This window comes from Hyperolius riggenbachi, chromosome 12 (assembly GCF_040937935.1).
Source record: "Hyperolius riggenbachi isolate aHypRig1 chromosome 12, aHypRig1.pri, whole genome shotgun sequence".
NCBI classification, from domain to species: Eukaryota; Metazoa; Chordata; class Amphibia; order Anura; family Hyperoliidae; genus Hyperolius; species Hyperolius riggenbachi.
In genome coordinates, this window is record NC_090657.1 from 173,125,378 (window position 1) to 173,150,098 (window position 24,721).

At 48.7% G+C, this 24,721-nt stretch overlaps 2 protein-coding genes across 5 annotated transcripts in view; one reads left to right on the forward strand and one right to left on the reverse strand.

The window, feature by feature from the left end:
• Nucleotides 1–7,302, reverse strand: part of LOC137541586 (sterile alpha motif domain-containing protein 10-like) — a 358,765-nt gene extending 351,463 nt beyond the window's left edge. For all 4 annotated transcript variants that reach the window (XR_011025223.1, XR_011025225.1, XR_011025222.1 and 1 more), the window contains exon 1: nt 6,927–7,302. The gene's annotated coding sequence lies outside the window, so the exon portion shown is untranslated. The remainder of the gene's footprint in view (nt 1–6,926) is intronic.
• LOC137541579 (pre-mRNA-processing factor 6) overlaps nt 7,128–24,721 on the forward strand; it is a 47,478-nt gene continuing 29,884 nt past the window's right edge. The window contains exons 1-5 of the mRNA XM_068262956.1: nt 7,128–7,560; nt 11,154–11,319; nt 11,454–11,572; nt 13,030–13,108; nt 13,222–13,398. Coding sequence (XP_068119057.1) covers nt 7,394–7,560; nt 11,154–11,319; nt 11,454–11,572; nt 13,030–13,108; nt 13,222–13,398 — 708 coding nt within the window. The 5' untranslated portion in view covers nt 7,128–7,393. The remainder of the gene's footprint in view (nt 7,561–11,153; nt 11,320–11,453; nt 11,573–13,029; nt 13,109–13,221; nt 13,399–24,721) is intronic.

A 24,721-nucleotide genomic window follows, 5' to 3' on the forward strand; every position in this document is an offset into this window, starting at 1 on the left:
TCTTTTCACAATTTTTTTTTTACCATGTTCCTACTCATCTGCTTAATATACATGCCAAAATTTGGTGATTATAGCATGTAAGGGGGCTTCACAATTAACCACGGAATTTAGCACTATTGACTTCAATGTAAACGCGAATTCGGTCCTCGGAATTGCCTAATTTTCGAGTTTCGAGTGCTTACTCGGAACTGCCAAATTCCGATGGCAAACTCGAAATTCGGAATCCGAGAGCTCAGCCCTAATCGCTTCGGCCATAGGAAGTGAGTGTCATTTCCTGCTTTGCCGGCTGCCAGATAGGAGTTACAGCGTACTAACGCAGTAATCCCCGAAGAATGCTGTCGGCAGTGCGGCAGCCAGGCTTCCACCAACATCCAGAGTGAAACCGGCCTGACTTTGCCAGAGACTAATACTGCACTTTGGAAGCCCGATCGATTTACGTTCAGACTGGCATCAATCTGACGTGCTCAAAAAGGCTCGGTAAGATGTGTGGCAGTAGCGGCTTCTTGACTCCCTGTGTGTAATGCGTACCCACAAAACGCACAAAATGAAAGTCAATGGGAACGCAATGGTATGCGTTTTTAATGCGTTTTTTCCTCAAAATATTTTTTTTTTTTGCTGTATTTTGGTTTCCTGCTGTCTTCCAAGTGATTTGCATGAATGGAAATCTAAAAATGCATGGAAAACGCATACAAAACGCATATGCGTTTTGTATATGTAAATGCATTAAAACACATGGAAAACGCATTGCAAACGCACCACAAATGCACAAACACCGCACACAACATTAACTTACAACATGACATAAAACGCAGCGTTTCACGCTATGTCCTATGTGAACCCAGCCTTACATTTGCTGTCAGTGCAGATTAAGGGTTAATGCATTAGGGCCTGTACAAACAGACTGCGTTGCGCTGTGTTCTTGTAACATCATGCATTTTTTTTCAATTGCAAAGCCTTTTTAAAAATAATGAAAATTGTGATGAATTGTACACAGTAGTATGATGCCATTTTAGAAACTTGCAATCGCAGTGACTGCATTAGAAAATCGCATACAAAAAAGGCAAGGAGATTGCATTTTTTCGAGGTCAAATCCCAGGAGACCTTGCAACTTCCTGTCGAAGGACTTTAAAGAGACTCGGAGACGAACAATACTAAAACTCTGATATTTACCCGGGGCTTTCTCCCGCCCCATCAACACGTCTAAGTCCCACGCTGTCCTTCCGCAGTCTGCCGTTCAGCTGCGGTGAGCCCCTGTAACAGGCTCAGTTACATCAGCCGCTCTGCTGGACGCGTAATACAAAAGTACCTTCTCCATCATTATTTCATTCATATATAGATTATATACACCATGAGCTTGATTCACAAAAGAGTGCTAACTGTTAGCACGGCTGTTTTCGCGCGAACGTTCGCGTCTGCGCGCGATCGCGAATTTTCGTGTGCAATTTAACGTTTTCACGCGCAAACGTGAATTTTCCCGTGAAATTGCTATTGTTTTCACATGCGAACGTAAGTTTGCACGCGAAAACGATAACAATTACGCTGCGCGCGAAAACACTTAATTGCGCGTGAAAATTCGCGATCGCACGCACACGTGAAAATTTGCGCGAAAACGGCCGTGCTAACGGTTAGCACTCTTTTGTGAATCAAGCCCTCGGTATTTGTCCAGATCCTGACAAGCAATGCAACATGTGAAAACAAACATGATGTATTGATATAGATCCACAGAAGGGTAGCATCAGGAGGAGGCGGGGTTATGCAAATTAGTCACAGGTGCATGGCTCTGGCCAGTTTTGCCTGTTAAGGGCCATCGTTTCTCATTTTCATTAGATTTAGGCTACATATTCAGGATCAAGACTTCTTTAATGAATCTGTGTAGCCTGGGGGTTGTAAAACTACGTGTGGGTTGTAAAACTAAATATCTCGCCGTAAGGTGAAAACTGCAGAAATATGGGGGTATAAATAGCAAGTGACTCATCATAAAAAGTAGATATGTGGGTGTGAGGGGAGAGGTGGGTCACTGGTATCAGGGCTGTCTCCCGTTCCAATGGGTCCCTAAAAAAAAAAAAAAAAAAAAAGGGACTACATCCACATACACTTTTGTTATACTGACGCAGTGCGGCTTTATGTGACGGAAGTGAGTCACGTTAACCACGCAAGTTTTATGCATTGCGCGGAAGCGTATTTTTTCAATACGCTTCAGCGCAGGTGATCGCTTCTAGGGCTGATCGGAACAACTGAATTCCGATTTGGTCAAAATTTCGTGTACCGCAAGCGAAACCGAATTTCGTGTTCCGAATTTTCGAGTCAATAGTGCCAATTTCTGTGGTTAATTGTAAAGCCCCTGTACATGCTATCATCACCAAATTTGACATGCATATTAAGCAGATGAGTAGGAACATGGTAAAAAAAAAAATTTGTGAAAAGACCTTATAGTTTTTGAGCACGTGCAGTGTGGGAGGGGTGTAGTGCAGCGCGGAGCAGCTGGGCGGGGTGCAGTGGGGCACGTGCAGTGTGGTAAGGGGTTCAGTGGTGTAGCAATATGGGGTGCAGAGGTAGTATCGGGGCCCTTGGGCCAGAGGGGCCCCAAGGGACCCTCCCTCAAGCACAATATTACCCCTCTATTGGTCATGAGCTGTAATATTAATCACTTCTATAGATGCGGAAGTGAGGATTCGCTACTAATTAAAGTTATATGCACTCTGTACATGTATATTCTGCGCCTCGGGTTCTGGCTCAGCACAAGCGGCAGTGCACAGGGGCCCGGAAATTGCCAGAAGTGTCTCCTCAGCTGGACTTAGGGTTGCCACCTTTTGGGGGGAAAAATACTGGCTTGTAGGCATGGTCTGGGGGTGTGGCCTAAAAGTGGGAGTGGTTTGTCCCGACATTCTTAGTTTGGATCTGGGCCTCCTGCATAGCAACAAAACGCATCTCGAGCCTACAGGCTGGTTATGCATTTGTACAGCCTCAGTCCTGCAGTGAATAATCACAATCCTTTTTTTTTTACTTATTGCAGTCAGTCGGGTGCTGTTTATAGTGGCTTTTATAGCAGTGACATATTTTTCATAATTAGAAGATTATTTTACCTTAAAAAGGTCGTTCCTTAATTTAAAGTACCCCTGAACTGAGGTACTGCTCATTGTCCTTGGGGTCTCCCATACCCCTTCATATTTGACGGAATCCTTCAGTTGAATATGAAATCCAGGAGGCTCCGCCTAACGATGGAGTGCGAATCAGAACTGCGCTGGTGTAAGTTCCAAATGGTGCAAACACAGAGAAAGCAAGTGCTCATTCACAAGCATTGTCTATTACTGTGCTGATCAAAACCCACGCCTGGCAGTTTAGAGTAGTGGGGGGTTGGTGGATTAATAGGGGTAACCCTGAGGATAACGAGCAATGCCAGGACACTTCTATGAAGGTAATATAGCCCACAATGGGCATCCTTCAATAGATTTTACCCTGGCTCAGGGGTACTTTCAGAAACATTCAAGATGGAGTCTTAAATGCTAAGAAGGCTCTAAAGGTCCCGTTCATATACTCAATGTCACTCAACGGCTATTGGGACCCAATTCCTCGGGCGACATTGCAGGGCAAAGGCTGTGCAGACACGTTGCTTGCTTTCTAGGAAGGAAACAATGCATTCTCCCGGGCTGCTGCAGATTTTGGATTGCGGAGGCGTTTCTGCCTCAATGTTAAGTATAGGAAAAACGCAAACCGCTCTGAAAAACGGCACTTCAGAGCTGTTTGCCAGGCGTTTTTTGTTACAGTAGCTGTTCAGTAACAGCTTTACTGTAACAATACATGAAATCTACTACACTAAAAACGCTTCACAAAACCGCAAAATGCTAGCTGAAACGCTACAGAAAAATAAGAAAAAGCGTTTCAAAATCTGCTAGCATTTTGCGGATCTGCTAGCGTTTTTTGGTGTGCACAGGCCAATGTGGGCAACATGTCAGCAGAAAACAAACACAATTTGGGCCACATTTCAGCAAAAAACAAACACAATTTGGGCCATATTTCAGCAAAAAAAAATGCAATTTGGGCCACATTTCAGCAGAAAATAAACGCAATTTGGGCCACATTTTAGCAGAAAACAAACGCAATATGGGGCACATTTTAGCAGAAAACAAACGCAATTTTGGCCACATTTTAGCAGAAAACAAACGCAATTTGGGCCACATTTTAGCAGAAAACAAACGCAATTTGGGCCACATTTTAGCAGAAAACAAACGCAATTTGGGCCACATTTTAGCAGAAAACAAACACAATTTGGGCCACATTTTAGCAGAAAACAAACACAATTTGGGCCACATTTCAGCAAAAAAAAAAAAAAAAAGAATTTACTCACCTGACAGAAGTCCCCTCACACTGCCGACCTCTGGCGTGCAGCTCCCCGGACGATCCTCCTGCAGTCTCCCGCACTGAACTGAATAGCAGGGCCACGGGAAGATGGCACCCGAAGCCCTGTACTGGAGACACAAATAGTCTCCAGTACAGGACTTTGGACGCCATCTTCCCGTAACCCTGCTCTGCAGGCTGGAGCGGGGCTGCGCTGGCTGCCTATTAGACGCCGCGGCGCAGACAACAGTGTGACGTCTTGATGACGTCACGGAGCCTCCGAGGCCCCTAAAAACATGAGGCCCCAAGCGGCTGCTTGGTGCCTGGTGGCGCCCGTGCTGTACACACGCTTTTTAGCAGAGGTGGTTGTTAGCAGCCTCCTTGGACAAGTTTCATCAGGCCTTAAGATTAGTTTGATAAGGAGCCCTTGGTTATACAGTTATGCCCCTGCTGTAGCAGGACATACCACACATTAACCTTAAAGGGCAACTGAAGTGAGAGGGATATGGAGGCTGCCATATTCATTACCTTTTAAACAATACCAGTTGCCCGGCAGCACTGCTGGTCCGCTTTACTGGAACAACCACACTTCACCACCATTACAGGTCTCTAACAGGGATGCTCAAATCCGACCCGGGAGATAGCCGGATAGTTGCTATCCGGATATCTCCCAGGAGGGCTGTGCGGGGTGGGTCCCTTGGCGCCTCCCACGATGCGCTCCACGCAGCGGTCACGTGAGTAGTACAAACACTTCCTCCTTCCAGGTTGAAGGAGGAAGTGTGGAGCGCATCGTGGGAGGCGCTGAGGGACATACCTAGAAGACGTCAGACAGGTAAGCTTGACCGCTTGAACCGCCCACCCCCCCCCCCCTCCCCCAAACACCCCCGCACAGCCGTCCTGGGAGATATCCGGATAGCAACTATCCGGCTATCTCCTGGGTCAGATTTGAGCATCCCTGGTCTCTAACTCTAGAACTGGAAGCCGGTGCAAGCCCCCTGCGGGTACACCTCTCCTGCAACACCATGTACTAGAACAAACTTAGATCCTGCACACAAAAGGCTTCTTAAAATATCTGTATTAGCAGCATACAGAGCAAGCAGAGGCACACGACAGGTTTTCTCAGGTGAGGAAGAGCTATGCCCAAAACATGTTGTGTGCCTCTGCTTGCTCTGTATGCTGCTAATGCAGATACTTTAAGAAGCCTTTTGTGTGCAGGATCTAAGTTTGTGTGCAGGATCTGCTAGTCTGCTTGGCTGCAGTAGTGTCTTAATAATGCCAATAACCTCTCTATCGAAAAGTATTAGAGGCAGAGGATCAGCTGAGCTGCCAGGCAACCGGTATTGCTGAAAATGAAATAAATATGGCCACCTCCATAGACCTCTCACTTCAGTTGTCCTTTAAAGTGAACCTGAGATGGTTCACTAGCCCCTATTTATACTTACCTGGGGCTTCCTCAAGCCTCATGAGCACTGGGGCCTCCCTCGCCATCCTCCTCGGCCCCTCTGTTCTGCCGCTATATCTCTCTGTTCTGCTGGGCAGTCACGGGCTTCTGTGCATGGGCATCTCGGGTGTGCCCGCACCCCTCATCGTACTTCGGTGTCCTGGAGGATTCTGCGCCTGTAGGGGAGTTTATCTGCCCTGGGCTAAAGCCAGATCCCAGCGGACCATTGGAGAGGACATTACACTGTCCTCTCCCTCTGACTGCTTGTGATCTGGCAGCAGGTGGGAACGTAGCCTAAGGACTCAGTCACATCACTGATGCAGACTGGCCGTGCTATTGGGACGCAATGCATATGATTGCACGCCATCTGCGCGCTGCTGATCTCATTCATTACAGTGAATGGGATCAGCGCTGTGATTCCTGAAAAATGCATGCAGCAGTGTGATAGCGCATCACACTGCTGTACTGTACAGCGCAGCATAGAAGTGCGGTCTGTGCACTTCTGCCATTCTTGCGTGTTGCACATAATATGTGCTGCCAAAATGTGCACCAAAGTGCCTATGATGTGAATGAGTCTTTATCCTGTAAAAGCAAAAAGACTGTTTCCATTAAGTCTGAATGTGCAGATGGGAAACTACTGCCGATTCAAACAATAGCTTGCTGTCCAGATCGCTTGCCAATCTGGACAGCAGTTCTCCAAAGCACACACCTGAATCCCTGTAACCATATAACTATAGTGATTCAGCTTCGCAGCAGCACTGGTGACATGCCCCAATGGAAATGGACATGGCACCTTACAGGTGGGAATGTCTGTTATCGTCTATAGCTACCATTCAGAAAAAAAGAATTGGTTGAAGTAGCTGCAGGGCTCCTGCTTTTCAGACAACTTGCAAGCTCAAAAGCCCCATTTGATTGCAGTGTTAATCTGCATATCTTTAGGTAATAGCCTTCTTCACAAATGTTTGACACTGTAACAGCCTGTCATTAACACCTCCTGGTCCCTCAGGAATTTTTACGACAGGTAGCCTCTCCTGGACTCCTGGTAGAGCGGAATATACTCTATTCACTCGTAACAATTCACTGAAAGAGAACTGTGACAGACTGACAACTGAGCCGACCATGAGAAACATAGAATGTAATTATGGAGAACCTGTGTGACGCTTCAGACTTCAAAGTTTCAGAAGACTGCACTGACTGCAGTGGAGCAGGAGGAGGGGCAGACACTCTGCTTGCTGCGTGTAGAATACATTGCACTTCCTCCTTCTACACCTCGGCCACGAACAGCTAGTGTAGGCACAGGAGTGGGGCGGGCCAGCCCAGCCAGTGGAAGCGCTCTCATTGGCTGGCAGCAGTTTGGGGAGGTTTTATATAGCAATGCTCTGTTTCTCCTCTTGTTTTTACCGGCAAATCCTGAGCAAATGCCCTGCCGGTAAAAAAAATATTCCGGCACCGGCTTTCTAATGAAAAAAACGGCCCTGCCGCCCGAATACCGGCTGGGTGGCAACCCGCCTGGACTCTGGGAAAATGGCGGTGGCGCCGCTGTATTACGCCGACCGGACCTGGAAGTAGCCGCACAGGATTGTGGGAGATACGTAGTGTTGAGGCTGTGTTGGGAATATGGCGACCACCTCAGTGTCTGGCGGCGGCCCCGGGCCCTCTGGAGCCTCCAACCCTGCGGGGGTCTCCGGGTTGACCGCCGCCATCACCGGCACCATGAACAAGAAGAAGAAGCCTTTCCTGGGCATGCCGGCTCCGCTGGGCTACGTGCCGGGCCTGGGCAGAGGGTGAGGAGGCTATGCTGAGGGGACACGGGGGCTGCACAGGGGAGGCATGGGAGTGCTGTGCTGAGGGCATAATATGGAGCTATGCTGAGGGTATGGAGGGGGCTGCACATGGGGGGCTATGCTGAGGGCGCAACATGGAGCTATGCTGGGGTTATGGAGGGGGCTGCACAGGGGAGGCATGGGGGGCTATGCTGAGGGAATAACATGAAGCTATGCTGGGTGCATGGAGGGGGCTGCACAGGGGAGGCATGGGGGGCTATGCCGAGGGCATAACATGGAGCTATGCTGGGAGTATGGAGGGGGCTGCACAGGGGAGGCATGGGGGGCTATGCTGAGGGCATAACATGGAGCTATGCTGGGGTTATGGAGGGGGCTGCACAGGGGAGGTATGGGGGACATAATATGGAGCTATGCTGAGGTTATGGAGGGGGCTGCACAGGGGAGGCATGGGGGGGGCTATGCTGAGGGCATAACATGGAGCTATGCTGGGAGTATGGAGGGGGCTGCACAGGGGAGGCATGGGGGGCTATGCTGAGGGCATAACATGGAGCTATGCTGGGAGTATGGAGGGGGCTGCACAGGGGAGGCATGGGGGGCTATGCTGAGGGCATAACCTGAAGCTATGCTGGGTATATGGAGGGGGCTGCACAGGGGAGGCATGGGGGGCTATGCTGAGGGCAGCGAGGGGACGGTTCATTTGGATTTGGTTCTCTTTTAGTTGGGTGCTCCACCTGGCTAGTTTTGGAGAGCACCCGGCTGTCACCTCCTCCTATTCTGCACACAGAAGCACCAGCCCTGCATTCTCTCATCTCGCCCCACATCTCGCTACCATCTCATGACACCCGGCTGGAAAAAAAAATTCTGGGGAGAACACTGCAGTTAGCACTGCGAAGGTGGTAGCAGGCAGGGAAACTCGTAGCTGTGTGTAAGGGGATAGTGACTATGTGTTTGTGTGGAGGAGGGGGATTGCAGCAAAGGTGCTGGTGATGGGGGTAGGGGGGAAGAGAGGAGGATAGCAGTGGGAAAAAATGCAGCAGGGGACAGGTGGCTGTGTGAAGGAGATAATAGTGAGGGGACAGTTGACACTATAGAGTGGTTAGCAGAGTTAGGGACAGGTGTCACTGTGGAGGGGAGAGCAGTGAGGGGACAGGTGTCATTGTTGAGGGGAGAGCAGTGAGGGGACTGGTGACACTGGAGGGGAGAGCAGTGAGGGAACTGGTGACACTGTGGAGGGGAGAGCAGTGAGGGGACAGGTGACACTGTGGAGGGGAGCAGTGAGGGGACAGGTGACACTGTGGAGGGGAGAGCAGTGAGGGGACAGGTGACACTGTGGAGGGGAGAGCAGTGAGGGGACAGGTGACACTGTGGAGGGGTTAGCAGTGAGGGGACAGATGGCACTGTGGAGGGGACAGCAGTGAGGGGACAGGTGACACTGTGGAGGGGACAGCAGTGAGGGGACAGGTGGCACTGTGGAAGGGAGAGCAGTGAGGGGACAGGTGACATTGTGGAGGGGATAGCAGTGAGGGGACAGGTGACACTGGAGGGGATAGCGAGGTGACATGTGACACTGTAGAGGAGATTGCAATGAGTGGACTGGTGACACTATGGAGGGAGTAGCAGTGAAGGGAACTGGTGACACTCTAGAGGGGAGAGCAGTGAGGGAACGAGTGACACTGGAGCAAATAGCAGTGAGGGGACAGGTGACACTTTGGAGGGGAGAGCAGTGAGGGGACAGGTGACACTGTGGAAGGGAAAGCAGTTAGGGGACTGGTGACGCTGTGGAGGGGAGAGCAGTGAGGGGACAGGTGACGCTGTGGAGGGGAAAGCAGTGAGGGGACAGGTGACGCTGTGGAGGGGAGAGCAGTGAGGGGACAGGTGACACTGTGGAGGGGAGAGCAGTGAGGGGACAGGTGACACTATGGAGGGGAGAGCAGTGAGGGGACAGGTGACACTGTGGAGGGGAGAGCAGTGAGGGGACAGGTGACGCTGTGGAGGGGAGAGCAGTGAGGGGACAGGTGACACTGTGGAGCAAATTGCAGTGAGGGGGGGGGGAGAGGAGTGAGGGGACAGGTGACGCTGTGGAAGGGAGAGAAGTAAGGGGACTGGTGACGCTGTGGAGGGGAGAGCAGTGAGGGGATTGGTGAGATTGTAAAGGGGAGATCAGTGAGGGGACTGGTGACACTGTGGAGGGGAGAGCAGTGAGGGAACTGGTGACACTGTGGAGGGGAGAGCAGTGAGGGGACTGGTGACACTGGAGGGGAGAGCAGTGAGGGGACAGGTGACACTGTGGAGGGGAGAGCAGTGAGGGGGACTGGTGACACTGGAGGGGAGAGCAGTGAGGGGACTGGTGACACTGGAGGGGAGAGCAGTGAGGGAACTGGTGACACTGTGGAGGGGAGAGCAGTGAGGGGACAGGTGACACTGTGGAGGGGAGCAGTGAGGGGACAGGTGACACTGTGGAGGGAGAGCAGTGAGGGGACAGGTGACACTGTGGAGGGGAGAGCAGTGAGGGGACAGGTGACACTGTGGAGGGGAGAGCAGTGAGGGGACTGGTGACACTGGAGGGGAGAGCAGTGAGGGGACTGGTGTCACTGTGGAGGGGAGAGCAGTGAGGGGACAGGTGACACTGTGGAGGGGAAAGCAGTGAGGGGACAGGTGACACTGTGGAGGGGAGAGCAGTGAGGGGACTGGTGACACTGGAGGGGAGAGCAGTGAGGGGACTGGTGTCACTGTGGAGGGGAGAGCAGTGAGGGGACAGGTGACACTGTGGAGGGGAGAGCAGTGAGGGGACTGGTGACACTGGAGGGGAGAGCAGTGAGGGGACTGGTGACACTGGAGGGGAGAGCAGTGAGGGGACAGGTGACACTGTGGAAGGGAAAGCAGTTAGGGGACTGATGACGCTGTGGAGGGGAGAGCAGTGAGGGGACAGGTGACGCTGTGGAGGGGAAAGCAGTGAGGGGACAGGTGACGCTGTGGAGGGGAGAGCAGTGAGGGGACAGGTGACACTGTGGAGGGGAGAGCAGTGAGGGGACAGGTGACGCTGTGGAGGGGAGAGCAGTGAGGGGACAGGTGACACTGTGGAGCAAATTGCAGTGAGGGGGGGGGGGAGAGGAGTGAGGGGACAGGTGACGCTGTGGAAGGGAGAGAAGTAAGGGGACTGGTGACGCTGTGGAGGGGAGAGCAGTGAGGGGATTGGTGAGATTGTAAAGGGGAGATCAGTGAGGGGACTGGTGACACTGTGGAGGGGAGAGCAGTGAGGGAACTGGTGACACTGTGGAGGGGAGAGCAGTGAGGGAACTGGTGACACTGTGGAGGGGAGAGCAGTGAGGGGACAGGTGACACTGTGGAGGGGAGAGCAGTGAGGGGACAGGTGACACTGTGGAGGGGAGAGCAGTGAGGGGACAGGTGACACTGTGGAGGGGAGAGCAGTGAGGGAACAAGTGACACTGTGGAGGGGATACCAGTGAGGGGACGAGTGGCGGGATGTTGTCAGATCTGAGCTGTCCTGTTGCTGATCTTTATGGAAAACGCACAGTGCGAGTTGTCAGTCTTTTTGCTATGACTAAATTCTTGGAACTCTCGTTTATCTGCAGTGCCACTGGTTTCACCACCCGTTCTGATATTGGTCCAGCTCGAGATGCCAACGATCCCGTAGATGACCGCCATGCTCCGCCGGGCAAGAGGACGGTCGGGGATCAGATGAAGAAAAATCAAGCAGATGATGATGATGAAGATTTGAATGACACAAATTATGATGAGGTACTGATAGCTCCCCCTGCAGCTGTGGCCCGTGTTCTTGTCTGTGTATAAGTGGCCAGATGGTATATCTGTATGAAACGGTCATATTTCTGCAGAAATGAATGAAGCCATTACTTTTTTTTCTCTCCCCCCAGTTTAACGGCTATGCGGGGAGTCTGTTCTCCAGCGGACCCTACGAGAAGGATGATGAAGAGGCAGACGCCATCTATGCTGCGCTGGACAAGAGGATGGATGAGAGGAGAAAAGAAAGAAGGTGATTGGCCAGTTTTTAACTGATGCAGAGTTGGGGAGGGGAATCATCAGGAGCAGATCAGTTATGTCATATACAGTATTATCGATTTGACCCATTGATCTGACTGGAAATTGCATCAAGCATAATGGGGAATATCAGACTTCACAACCAGCATCTCATTGACTATCCTAAAGCTTCATAACATTTCTGCATGGATTAATACACCATCCCTTGTGCGACAGTGCAGTGCTGACGCTGTGCAGGCGCATCATAAGCCTTCAGGCTAGTGGCATGTGTTTTGCTGTGGAGAGGTATCAGGAGAATGGGCGGCGCTCGTCGATGCAGATGTCATGCAGCCACTTAAAGGGAATGTCCAAGCAAAATAAAAAAATTAGTTTCACTTACCTGGGGCTTCTACCTGCCCCATGCAGCCATCCTGTGCCCTCGTAGTCACTCACTGCTGCTCCAGTCCCCCGCTGGCAGCTTGCTGACCTCAGAGGTCGGCGGGATGCATTGCGTATATTTTTACGCATTCCCGCTAGTGCAGGAACATTAACACATATATTTTTATGCATTACTGGTTCAATGCGTAAATTTGTACGCAGTGAACCAGTAATGCGTAAAAATGTATGTGTTAATGTTCCTGCACTATCGGGAATGCGTAAAAATGTACGCAATGCGTCCCGCTGACCTCCGAGGTCGGCAAGCTGCCAGCGGGGGACTGGAGCAGCAGTGAGTGACTACGAGGGCACAGGATGGCTGCATGGGGCAGGTAGAAGCACCAGGTAAGTGCTCATTTTTTTAATTTGCTTGAACCTTCCCTTTAACTCATGATTCTCAACTGAGACAGTCTTTATTGTCCGTTGTGTCCGAGTTCAAACTAACCTGTGTACCTAGCTTTAAAATAAACTTAAACTGGCTAGGGAGCAAAGCATTAGGTAACTAGATAGAGGGAAGCCTCTGGATAGCCCAGAGATGTCCCTTCTCCTTGACCCCACTGTTGCTGTGCGGACCCTATGAATATATGCGACAAGCTTGTTGGATATGTGGTGGCCGTGCTTGTGCGAGTATGGCTGCACCTGTGCAAGGAAACCAAAGCCACTCATCCACAAGTGGCTGCTTACTACTGTGCACATGTGGCTGTACTCACACAGGCGCGCAGTATGGCCACGTTCATTCAGGAAGGAAAGTATGGCTGCAAATTATCTGTCCTGACCAGCAGTGGTGGTGATCAGAAGAACACCGGATACTTCTGGACTAGCCACAGTGTTCACCTCTACCTAGGTAAGTATCTAACTTTTTGTTCAGTGGGCAGCACTTACCGTAGTTTGCTTTAATAAAGGTGCAATTATTTGATGACTGTGCTTGTTGCACTTTTGTGTTCACTGTAGACCACGTCTAGTATTCCAGTTGCCTTGATATTTGAGGTTATGCTTTATAAAGAGGCTTTGTCATCAGTTTGTTTTACTGATTCACAGAGAACAGAGGGAGAAGGAGGAAATTGAGAAATATCGTATGGAAAGACCCAAAATCCAACAGCAGTTCTCAGATTTAAAGGTAACAGACCACTTATTTTGTCTGCTTTTTTTTTTTTTATAGTGTGTTTGTTTTTCTTTGACCCCCTTTGATGCAATATTTCTAAACTCTGTGTGCCTTTCCATTCTGTTCAGAGGAAACTGGCAGAAGTAACAGAGGAGGAGTGGCTAAGTATCCCTGAAGTTGGCGATGCCCGGAACAAGCGGCAACGGAACCCTCGCCATGAGAAACTGACCCCCGTTCCTGACAGCTTCTTTGCCAAACATTTACAGACTGGAGATAACCACACAAGCGTTGATCCACGACAGACTGTGAGTAATCCGTGCTGCTCCCAGGAACGTTCTGAAGGGGGTGGTGTCTGGCTTGTCTTTGAGGTCACTAGTTCAAACCTCTCTTTATGTTGGGCATGTCAGTCAGTGCAGTAGGTGGGATTAGGGGGTGGCTGGGTGTGTCCTAGAGTTCTGTTGCAGTCTTTCACTGTGGCGCGATCCTTTGTGCTGCCTTTTATCACAGTAAGTTGGAGATGGAGGTTTAAGTCGCAGTTATGTACTTTTAACATATGTGGGCGGGGTTTGTTCGTGCACTGGCCTGATCTGCGTGAGATACATGTGTGGCATCTCTGGACCGCTGGAACAGTGTGTGCGCTGCAACTTGCCCTACATGTGGGTTGATCAGCAGTGGGCTCTACAAGATACCCGCAATGGTTATGTGGCTTTGAGGCAGGAAGGGTTCCCAGTCCTAACTGGTGATAGAGGACTTCTGTATCCTCGGTGTGCTTGGACATCAGGAAGTGGGTGAGCACGTTTCATTAATACAAGGAGACAACTTTGTTTCAACATAACTCCTCCCTAATCATATAGCCAGCTGATCTTCTCTCCTCTTACCCTATGAAGATAATGGTACCGGTACCAGGGTGGGTGTAAAGTGAGTGCTAGCGCATATATGTATGAATGTGAGTGCTCCGCAGATCAGCCCTTGTCTTTTAACCACTTCAGGACAACTGAAGTGAGCGTTAAATGGAGGCTACCATTTTTATTTCCGTTTAAACAATACCAGTTACCGGAAGCCCTGCTGGTCTATTTAGATGCAGTAGTGTTTGAATAACACCAGAAACAAGCATGCAGCTAATCTTGTCAGATCTGACAATGTCAGAAACACCTGACCTGCGGCATGCTTGTTCAAGGGCTATGGCAAGAGTATTCGAGGCAGAGGACGCCCAGGCAACTGGTATTATATCAAAGAAAATAAACATGGCAGCCTCCATATCCCTCTCGCTTCAGTTGTCCTTTAAATTACACACTTTGCATTCAATTTATTTAGATTGGGGATTAGTGCATCGTTTTGCATCTGATTTGTATTCAAACTGAAACACATGGATGCAGCTAGCCACAAGTAGACTTACATTTTCGTACAACAGGAGATATTGGCAGCGCTTCCAAATACAGGCTGCACCAGAGTTGACCAGCTGCATAGATGTGCAAAGGCCACACATGGGCAACTTACACAACTTGCATTCAAAACAACAACAACTAAATAACATTTGTAAAGCGCTTTTCTCCCATGGGACTCAAAGCGCATAAGCATGGCTCCGACCATTGTGGTACAGAGGAAGAATTTTATAAGTCTGGAAATGCCAGGCTAAACAGGTGGCTTTTCAGTCTGGATTTGAATAGCTCCAGGGATGGTGCTGTCTTTACTAGGTGTGACAGGGAGTTCCAAAGAGTAGGGGCAGCATGACAGAAGGCTCTATCTCCAGATTTTTTGAAGTGCACTCTGGGAGTGACCAAGTTTATAGAACTTGCTGATCTGAGGTTGTGAGAGGTGTGGTGCAGCTTCAGCAGGTCCTTCATGTATCCAGGGCCCAGATTGTGCAGGGATTTGAATGTCAGCAGTCCAATCTTGAAGAGTATTCTCCATTCTACTGGTAGCCAGTGCAGTGAGCGAAGGATCGGTGTAATGTGACAGTGGCGAGGCTGGTTTGTTAGCAATCTGGCAGTAGCATTCTGCACTAATTGCAGGAGACGCAGGTCCTTTTTAGGGAGGCCAGCATAAAGGGCATTGCAGTAGTCCAGCCGTGATGTGATGAAGGCGTGGACTAGGGTTGGAAGATCCTCTGGGGGAATCAGATGTTTAATCTTTGCAATGTTCTTCAGATGAAAGAAGGAAGATTTAACTACAGATGAAATTTGGTTTCTGAAACTCAATTCCCCATCGATTAGTACTCCAAGGCTGCGCACAAGGTTGGAGCTGTTTATGTCTGAATTCCCAATCCTGATTGGTGTTGCTTTAGGATAGAGCTGTTTTGATGGCGAGTGTTGGCTTTGGACAAACAGGACCTCAGTTTTGTCAGCATTCAGTTTCAACCAGTTATCATTCATCCGTGCCTGTAGCTCAGCTAAGCAAGAGTTTATTTTTGGGGTAGGGTCTCTTCCACCAGGTTTGAAGGACAGGTATAGCTGTGTGTCATTGGCGTAGCAGTGGTACGTCAGGCCATGACGTAGGATAAGTGTACTGAGTGGCAACATGTAGATTGCAAACAGCAGAGGGGATAGGATTGATCCTTGTGGCACTCCGAATTGTAGAGGTGCGGGTTTGGACATTATAGGACCTAGGGATACTCTCTGTGTTCGGTCAGTCAGGAATGATCTGAACCACTGGAGGACTGATCCACTGATGCCACAGTACTCCTGCAGTCTGTTAAGCATAATTTCATGGTCAACTGTATCAAAAGCCGCTGAGAGATCCAACAGGTTTAGGATGAAGCATTCCCCTCTGTCCCTTGCCATGAGCAGGTCGTTGCAGACTTGGATGAGGGCTGTTTCACAGCTGTGGTGTTTCTTAAAGCCAGATTGTAGAGGGTCCAGGATGTTGTTTACTGACAGCCTGGTTTCAAGTTGCCAATAGTCAGCCTTTTCAATAACTTAACCTAAGAAGGGGAGGTTGGAGACAGGTCTGTAGCTGCTCATAGCATCTGGATCCATGGAAGGTTTTTTAAGAAGGGGCTTGATGATTCCTTCTTTTAGAGAGGTAGGAAACCTCCCTGCTTGCAGAGAGCAATTTACCATTTTGTGAAATGCTGGACCAAGCAGGTCAGGGCATTTCAGCATATGTTTAGTTGGTCCAGGTCGCAGGTTGTCTGGCGGAGGCGACGGAGGATGTCTGAGATCTCTTCCTCACTAATACTTTTGAAGTCAGTCCAGGGTGTTAGGTTGTTTTTACCACTATTTCCAGGAGTTGAATAAGTCTTAGGTGCAGTGGACTGAATGAGACACCGAATAGAGGATACTTTGTCAGCAAAGTAGCAAGCACATTTTTCGCATAGCTCCTTTGAGGGAGTTATAGTAGGTTTTAGACAGGATGGGTTACATAGTCTATCAACTGTGCGAAATAGTTGGGCTGGCCTGTTGGCGGCTTTTGCGATCTCCTGTGATAGGTAGGAGGATTTTTTTCTTGGTGATCGCATCTTGGTAGCTTTCCAGGTGAGAGACAAGGGTGTGTTTTATCTTTTGAATTCTGAGTTTTTCGCCACTTCCTTTCTAGTCTGCGCGCTTCTTTCTTTAGGTCCTTTAATGAGCTGTCAAACCACCGTGCATGGTGAAGTGGTGTAGACCGTTTAATGCGAACTGGAGCAAGGGCGTCATAGGCCGATGACACTGCATGGTTGTACATCAGGACCATGGAGTCTGGGTATGATTGGTTAATGCGTCGAAGTTGAGGGTATTCTGAACGTGCTGAGGTGAGACATCTTTCAGAGAACTGTATTTTATGAGTTCTTTCCCTCTGTGTTTTATCGCTGGTGCTGTCAGAGAGAAGTGGATGGTGTGGTGGTCTGACCATACCACTGGGTTTATATCCATGTGTGATATTAAAAGTCCGGAATGAAATATAAGATCCAGGGTGTGCCCTTTCTTGTGGGTGGGGAGGTTGACAGCCTGAGAGAAATCCAGTTCATTCATTATAAGAAGTAGTTCACTTCCTAGGCGGGAGTCGTGATCATCCACCCATGCATTGAAGTCTCCCAGGATGATCCATCTGGGGTGTTCCACTGTTAGGCAGGATAAGAGTTCAGATATTTCCTTAAGAAAGGCTAGACCATTTTTTGGGGGGCGGTATATGAGCAATATGTTGATGTTTACTTCTGCTGACAGTTGGGCTGCAAGACATTCAAAGGTTTCAGTGGGGCCTATGGGCAGGGGCCCTATATTCAAAGAGGATCTGAAGCATATGGCAACCCCCCCACCCTTGCGGACTTGTCTCTCACAGTGCAAGACTGAATAATTGGTTGGCACGGTTGCTTCAAGAGTTGGGCCTGCATGTTTCCCAAGCCAGGTCTCTGTCAAAAAGGTCAAATCAGAGAGCTCTATTAGGTCATGTATAGTTGCAGTCTTATTATTTATCGATCTGGCATTGCAGAGTGTAGCTGGGATTGAGCTTTTCTGGGGACAACTATGTTTTTTATACTTGGATCCACTCCCTCTCCTCCCCCTTCTGCTTTTCTTGAGTATCCCAAAGGATTTTAAGAGGAGAGCTAGTGAGGTGTTAATTTGTAATTGATTATTGGGAGGGCAGGCAGAGAAAAGATCCTTTGATGAGTATTTGTATGTTGACATAGAGACAATAGACTTGTTTAGATAGCTTTTACTTCTGGAGTCCTGCTGAGATCAAAGGGGATCTGTGCAAACTCCTTTCATTCCTACACAGATCATAGAATTATTTTAAGTAAAGTTCCTTGTTTTAGAGTTAGATGATAATGATAACATAAATGTGGAAAATAGTCACTTGGTGCATATGCCTTGGATAATGTATAAAGGATTACTCACAGGGTGGAGTGAGGGCAATCACAGGCAATCAAGTCTTCAGAGAGGTTGAAGGTCTTGTTTCAGGTCAGCTGTTAGAAGGCTTGGTGTGTTCAGCAGTGGTAAGCTTCATGGAGGATTTCAATCCAGTTTAAATCTCTGCCATCCAAAGTAATCCGATTGTTCTGGTTGGTTGTAGTTGTAGCCTTGGTCGTGGTGGGTGGAATTCCTCTGTATTTTGGGTCCAGTTTCAGCACAAATGGGTTTAAAGGTGCAGAAATCTGAGACAAGGTCTGGAGCAGCTTGAGAGAGAGCTGCAGCCCGGCTGGGCGCGCTCAGTAACAATAAAAAAAAAACCAGATGCAGCAAAGGAGGATGCTGGCTTCAAGGTCAGCCTATACACAGATTGTTCAATACTAGACTCTTCCACGACGATGACATACGCTCTCGGAAGAGACCTAACCACTGGCAGTTAACAGTTAAAACCTAGTGTAAACCTGGGGCTGCTAGCCTTAAATGGTCTACACATGTTCTAAAGAACAGGGAAAAGATTGGCTGCACTCAATCTGGCGGCAACTGAAGTGAAACCGAGGTGTACACCGCCCCCCAGGGCCTTAAAGGACATATGAAGCGAGAGGCATATGGAGGCTGCCATGTTAATTTCCTATTAACCTCCTTGCCGGTCTAAAAAATTCGGCAAGGAGGCAGCGTGGAACTTTTTTTTTATTTTTTTTTTTTTTTTTTTAAATCATGTAGCGAGCCCAGGGCTCGCTACATGATAGCCGCTGAGCGGCGGCATCCCCTGAACCCCTCCGATCGCCTTCGGCGATCAGAGTATGCAGGAAATCCCGTCGAGAACGGGATTTCCTGCAGGGCTTCCCCGGTCGCCATGGCGACGGGGCGGGATGACGTCATGGACGTCACAGGGAATCCCGGGCCACCCATCAGCGCTGCCTGGCCCTGATTGGCCAGGCTGCGCAAGGGGTCTGGAGGGGGAGGGGGGGGCGCGACGTTGCGGATATCGGCGGCAATCGGGTGTTACAAGCAGCTAGCAAAGTGCTAGCTGCTTGTGAAAAAAAAAATTATGCAAATCGGCCCAGCGGGGACTGAGAAATCCTCCTGCGCAGGTTACCCCGAGCTGAGGTTGGGATAACCGGCAAGGAGGTTAAGTAGCGGTAATACCAGTTGCCTGGCTGCCCTGCTGTTCCTCTGCCTCTAATACTTTCAGCCATAGACCGCGAACAAGCATACAGCAGACCAGGTGTTTCTGACATTGTCGGATCTGACACGATTAGCTGCATGCTTGTTTCTGGTGTGATCCAGAATCTACTGCAGCCAAAAAGGTCAGCAGGGCTGCCAGGCAACTGGTACTGCTTAAAAGGAAATAAATATTGCAGCACCCATATACCTCTCACTTCAGTTGTTTTTTAAGCAGCATCACTTTATTTTGCCTAGCATACTCTTGTTTTTGGTGGTGCTGTTCCAGTCTATAAGTTATAAAATGCATTAAAATTGTGGTTGAGATAGGCATGTATATTGTTGCTTTTTTGCTGTAGTACTTTAGCTTGTAACAAATACAAAATGGACAAGCACTGTCAGTCAACAGTAATATATGCAGAGTGTGCAGAAAGGATCTTTTAAATAGTAGAACGCAATATCAAAAGAAAACAGACCGGTCCTCAAAAGGATACTGCACCATTCAGGTTTATGAAAGTAATGAAATAAGTCATCTTTATTTATACAAACAGAATAAAAACACTTCATACAGTTGTATGGTGGGAAGCAGATAGTATAAATATAATCCAAAAACAGTGAGATTAGAATAAAAGTAGGTATGACCCGACTGAATACAAATCACATGAGATATTGTTCCAAAAAAGGTTTTACTTTATTAATCAAATTGTATCAAACATTCTTAAAAAATGACCAATAAAAATGTGCCCACCCCGCACCCCCTCCCACATACTCCCAGGAGACCTCCAAACCCCCTACAACCTCCACTAAACTGCACAAACAGCAATCTAAAGCTTCAAATATGAACAGCCCATTGACACAGTAATGGTGGATGAACTAAGGGTTGCAGCACCAAATTCAAATGTGAACAGCCCATTAACACAATAAATGCTAGATAAACTGGGGGCTGCCAAATCCAATCAGCCAATTAAAGATTCTCAATGTAGTTACATTGTGTGCAGCAGGATAGATCGATAAGGCAATATGTTCCCAAACAGTTCATACAGAACAGTGTAGCCTGAGAGAGCAGCCAGCAAAGCAGCACTTTTAGGGCCCTTTTCCACCAGCGCGTTTGCGCTGGCTGAATCGCAAAACCGCAAACCGCTAGCGATTTTACAATCGCTACGGTTTGCTTTTTAACATAGGAATCGCGGTAGGTCATTTCCACTACCGCGATTCGCTTTTGTCGGGAACGCGAACGCGCGGCGGAGCGATAATTGCCGCGATTTTGCTATGCAGTGCATAGCATAGCAAAATCGCGGCCGCAAACGTCGGGGGAATCGCCGGTTTTGCGATTCAGCAATCGCTAGCGTTCAGCGTGAACGCTAGCGATTGCAGGGGGAAAAGGGCCCTTACTGTTGATATGCTTAGCAGTGCAAGATACGTTGGAAGGACAGTGTATCCATAGAGAGTTCCAAGCAAAGCAATAGCAGCTCCCAAGAAAGCACATCAGAGGGGAGCAGTTCCAATACATGCAATCCAGCAGGTGCAATGATATCCAACTCCTGCATGAGATAGTAGTCATCAAAGGTTCACAGTACTGAATAATTCCACATTAATAGGCTTTATGCAGAGAGGAATGATATAGCTGGTAAGCAATAGCAAGCAGGCAAAGCACATATTGCTGGTGAAGCAATATAAGTCCTGCAACAATCCCTGCCCAAAGGGCTTGCTTACGTGCACCATTGTGTCCGCTGCAGAGTGGCAGGCTGATTCCTGCTGCGTGTGGCAAGATTGCTGATGTCCAGGCCAAGGTCGAGAGGCAAGGCGGATCCCCTACGGGAGGCGGATGGGGGCCGGGACGCAGCACATGCGTCCTCGACCGGTTTCGCCGGACTTCCGGCTTCAACTTGAGGTTTGCATAGCTTCCCCTACCACCCCCCAAGAGGGTCTTATCCCTACGCCCGGCCGACGTCACCAAGAGGCCGGCCCCGCACGCCCCCACCAGCGGCCAATGCCGGGCAGGTGGGCGGGGCGGGCAGACACGACGCCGGGCCGCCAGGCCCCGCCCAACCGCCCGACAGCCGCGCACGGGGAGGGCAGGCGGACACCAGGATGTGATCGGCGGGACAAGGAGCACGCAGCCCCACGCTTGCCGACCCAGGCAACCGCCAGCCCCACCCACACCACACGGCGCCGCCGGAGGGGGCGAGCGAGAGAGACCACCAGATGAGCCAAGGCAGTAGGAGGGAAAAGAAACCTCATCCAAAGGTAATGCAGCAATGAGGTTTTGTCAATTACAATATATCCTAAATTGAATACAAAACAATGATAATTCGAACAGATTAATTAATTCATATATAGTTGGTGGTACAAAATGTAAGGTGAACTTAATCATGGCATCAGTGACTGCAGTCACTAATATAAGCAAATAAACTCATATGCCCTCCTAGGATTTCAAAGCCCACCCAATCAGAGCTTCGATAGTATTATTACATTGCTTGTCCAGCAATGTGAGCACTGTGAGACACCATCACAAACAAAAGGTAGGGGCAGGAGTGAACCAGAACTCATAGGCCCTGAAAAGTAACAGAGCAAACGTGGCATTAAACTGGCAAAAACGAGGCATAACTTGTGTTTTCATTTAGATCTGGGGGCAAGGTTGCCTCCAGGTCAAAAATCCAACTGGATTCTCTTTGTAGTAAGAGCCTATCCATATCACCGCCTCTGGAAGAGGCGTGGATACGGTCCAGGCCAATCACCCGCATTATAGTGGGGTTTCCGGCATGCATGGTCTTGAAATGTATGGCCACCGTGGTGAGACTGGACATGCTTTTGCTTTTTATATTGGTCACATGATCAGAAAATGGAGCGTAGCTCCCGCTTGGTTTTCCCAATATAGAATGCACCACATGGGCATAGCAAAATATATACAACTAAAGTGGTGTTACAGTTCACATAATGTGCTAATGTCCAGTCTCTTCCATCCGGCAGCCTGACATTCCGACACACCTGCATGTACCTGCACATGGTGCAGCCGCCGCAAGTATACGTACCCAAAATTTTACAATGCTTGGATGTATTAGAAGGATTCGCAAAATGGCTACTAACCAATCTATCTCTGAGGGAAGGTGCCCGTCAAAAAGAGAAACGGAGTATAGTATAAATATACAATCAAGCCCATGGCAGTCGTGCGTCTCCAATACCCCCCCCCCCCCCCCCCCCCCCCCAAATAAAACAAATGTATGGCATAAAAATACATGGCTGATATATCATGGAAAGTGCATAACATGAACCATAAACGGTCAAGGATGGCTGATACCGGAGAAAAAAATCGTGCATTGGAGCAACCCAGGAAAGAAAAGAAAGTGATGTAAAAGGATGAAGTAGGACGAGAATCAGAGGTGACAAGACGCCAAACAATAAGGGCTTGGTCACACTATGGGCTTGATTCACTAAACTGTGATAACTCATATCACAGCCGTTTTCGAGTGATCGCAAATTTTTGAACATAATTGCGAGTTTTGCGTGAATTTTCATGCCGAAAATAGTATTCGTTTTGCACAGAAACTTGCAATTACGTGCAGAAATTCGCAATCACGCGATAAAGTGCATGAAAATGCCCCCGATATGATCATGGTTTAGTGAATCAAGCCCCTTATCAGAGTAGCATAGCGAGCGCTACGAACTTATGCCTGCTATTTGGCAACGGCACTCGTCCTACCCTGAGCCCCTGCGGGCTGTAGCGCTTGCTATGCTACTCTGATAAGGCATGTTAACTTTGATAAAGTGTGATATCTTCGATAAGGTGTGATATTTGAGCTATCACGGTTTAGTAATCAAGCCCTATGAGCGTTTGCGTTTTTTGTTTAAGCACTGGTAATTTCAGAAATAGCCCCAAAAGTGCTTGTGCAGTGATTCCCTATGAGAGTGTTCACATGTAAGCGATTGGAATCCGATCCGCTTACAAAAGCGCTTCCTGTACCTTTTTTTTTCTTTTTTTTCTTTTTTTTTAGCGCTTTGGCTCAATGGAAGGTATAAAGAGATTGGTAAGCGCTTGAAAAAGCACTTTCTATTTATTCATTTCCAGGTAATGTCTGACGTCAGGAAGTGAAAAAAATTGCTCTGCAAAAGCACTTGGAAAGCGTAGGGAAAGGCGATTAAAGCGGATCCGAGATGAGAAACTAACTATAACAAGTAAATTGTCTGTATATCTTATCTAAAGTTTAGATAGTTTACACAGCAAATCTAGCTGCAAACAGATTTAATAGAATATGATTATTTCTTCCTGTGATACAATGACAGCAGCCATGTTGTTTGTAAACATTACACAGAGGCAGGCTTACCTGTATCTTGAGCAAAAAATCGAACCCCCCCCCCCCTCCTCCTCCCCTCTGCTTCTGAAATCTCTGGCTAGTAATACCTCCCCCTCCTCCTGCCCAGACTGAGCTCCCATGAGCCCTTGCTACTGTCTGAGGCCAGAAACTTACTGGGAGCGCTTTGTAAGCGTGAGTGATTTGAAAAAGCTCTTGGTAATGCAATGCTATGGGGGATTTTTATAAAATCACATCATTATAAAATCATCAAGTGGGATCACACCCATAGCATTACATTAGCTAGAGCTTTTCAAATAACAAAGCGCTCAGAAAAGCTCTCCTAGTGGGTTTCTAGCCTGAAAGTGCCTTGGCTCTCTGAAAACCTGTGGGTGTGGCTTGATTAGTTTATAAGGAATTATAGTATTAAAACAAAAAGTATTTGGCTTGAGGAATGCCCTATAAACAATAGCAAAGGAACACAATTATGCAATGAGTAAAAGTTCATCTCGGATCAACTTTAACCCTCCTGGCGGTTTGCAAAAAAATCGCCAGGGGGCAGCAAATCTTTTTTTTTAAATTTTTTTTTTTTTTTTTTCATGTAGCGAGACAAAGTCTCGCTACATGATAGCCGCTGCTCAGCGGCATCCCCCCAGCCCCTCCGATCGCCGCCGGCGATCGGAGATCCGGAGATCCCGTTCAAAGAACGGGATCTCCCGGAGGGCTTCCCCCGTCGCCATGGCGACGGGGCGGGATGACGTCACCGACGTCATCGACGTCGTGACGTCAAAGGGGATTCCGATCCACCCCATATAGCTGCCTGGCACTGATTGGCCAGGCAGCGCACGGGGTCTGGGGGGGGGGGGCGGCTGCGGCGCGACGGTTAGCGGCGAATCGGCGGGTAGCGGCGGCGATCGGGCACTGCACGCAGCTAGCAAAGTGCTAGCTGCGTGCAGCAAAAAAAAAATTATGCAAATCGGCCCAGCGGGGCCTGAGCAGTGCCTTCCGGCGGCTTACCCCGAGCTCAGCTCGGGCTTACCGCCAGGAAGGTTAAAGGAATCACAATAAATCGCTCAGTGCTAGAAATAGCGCTGGTGAGTTATAATGGGAACATAGCCGAAGTGTGCCAACTAAAGAGGAGAAGCAACTGTACAGAAGCCCTACCTGAGTGAAGTGAGAATGAAAATGTGTTTTTACTGGGGGGGATGGGGGGAGGGGTGCTGGTGATGCATGACTTATTTATACTACAGTACAATCTTGTTAAAGTAAACTCTGATATAGTAATCTTGGTGAAACAATTTTATTGGAATTCCACGTGAAAGACCAATACAAAGTGGTGTACACGTGAGAAG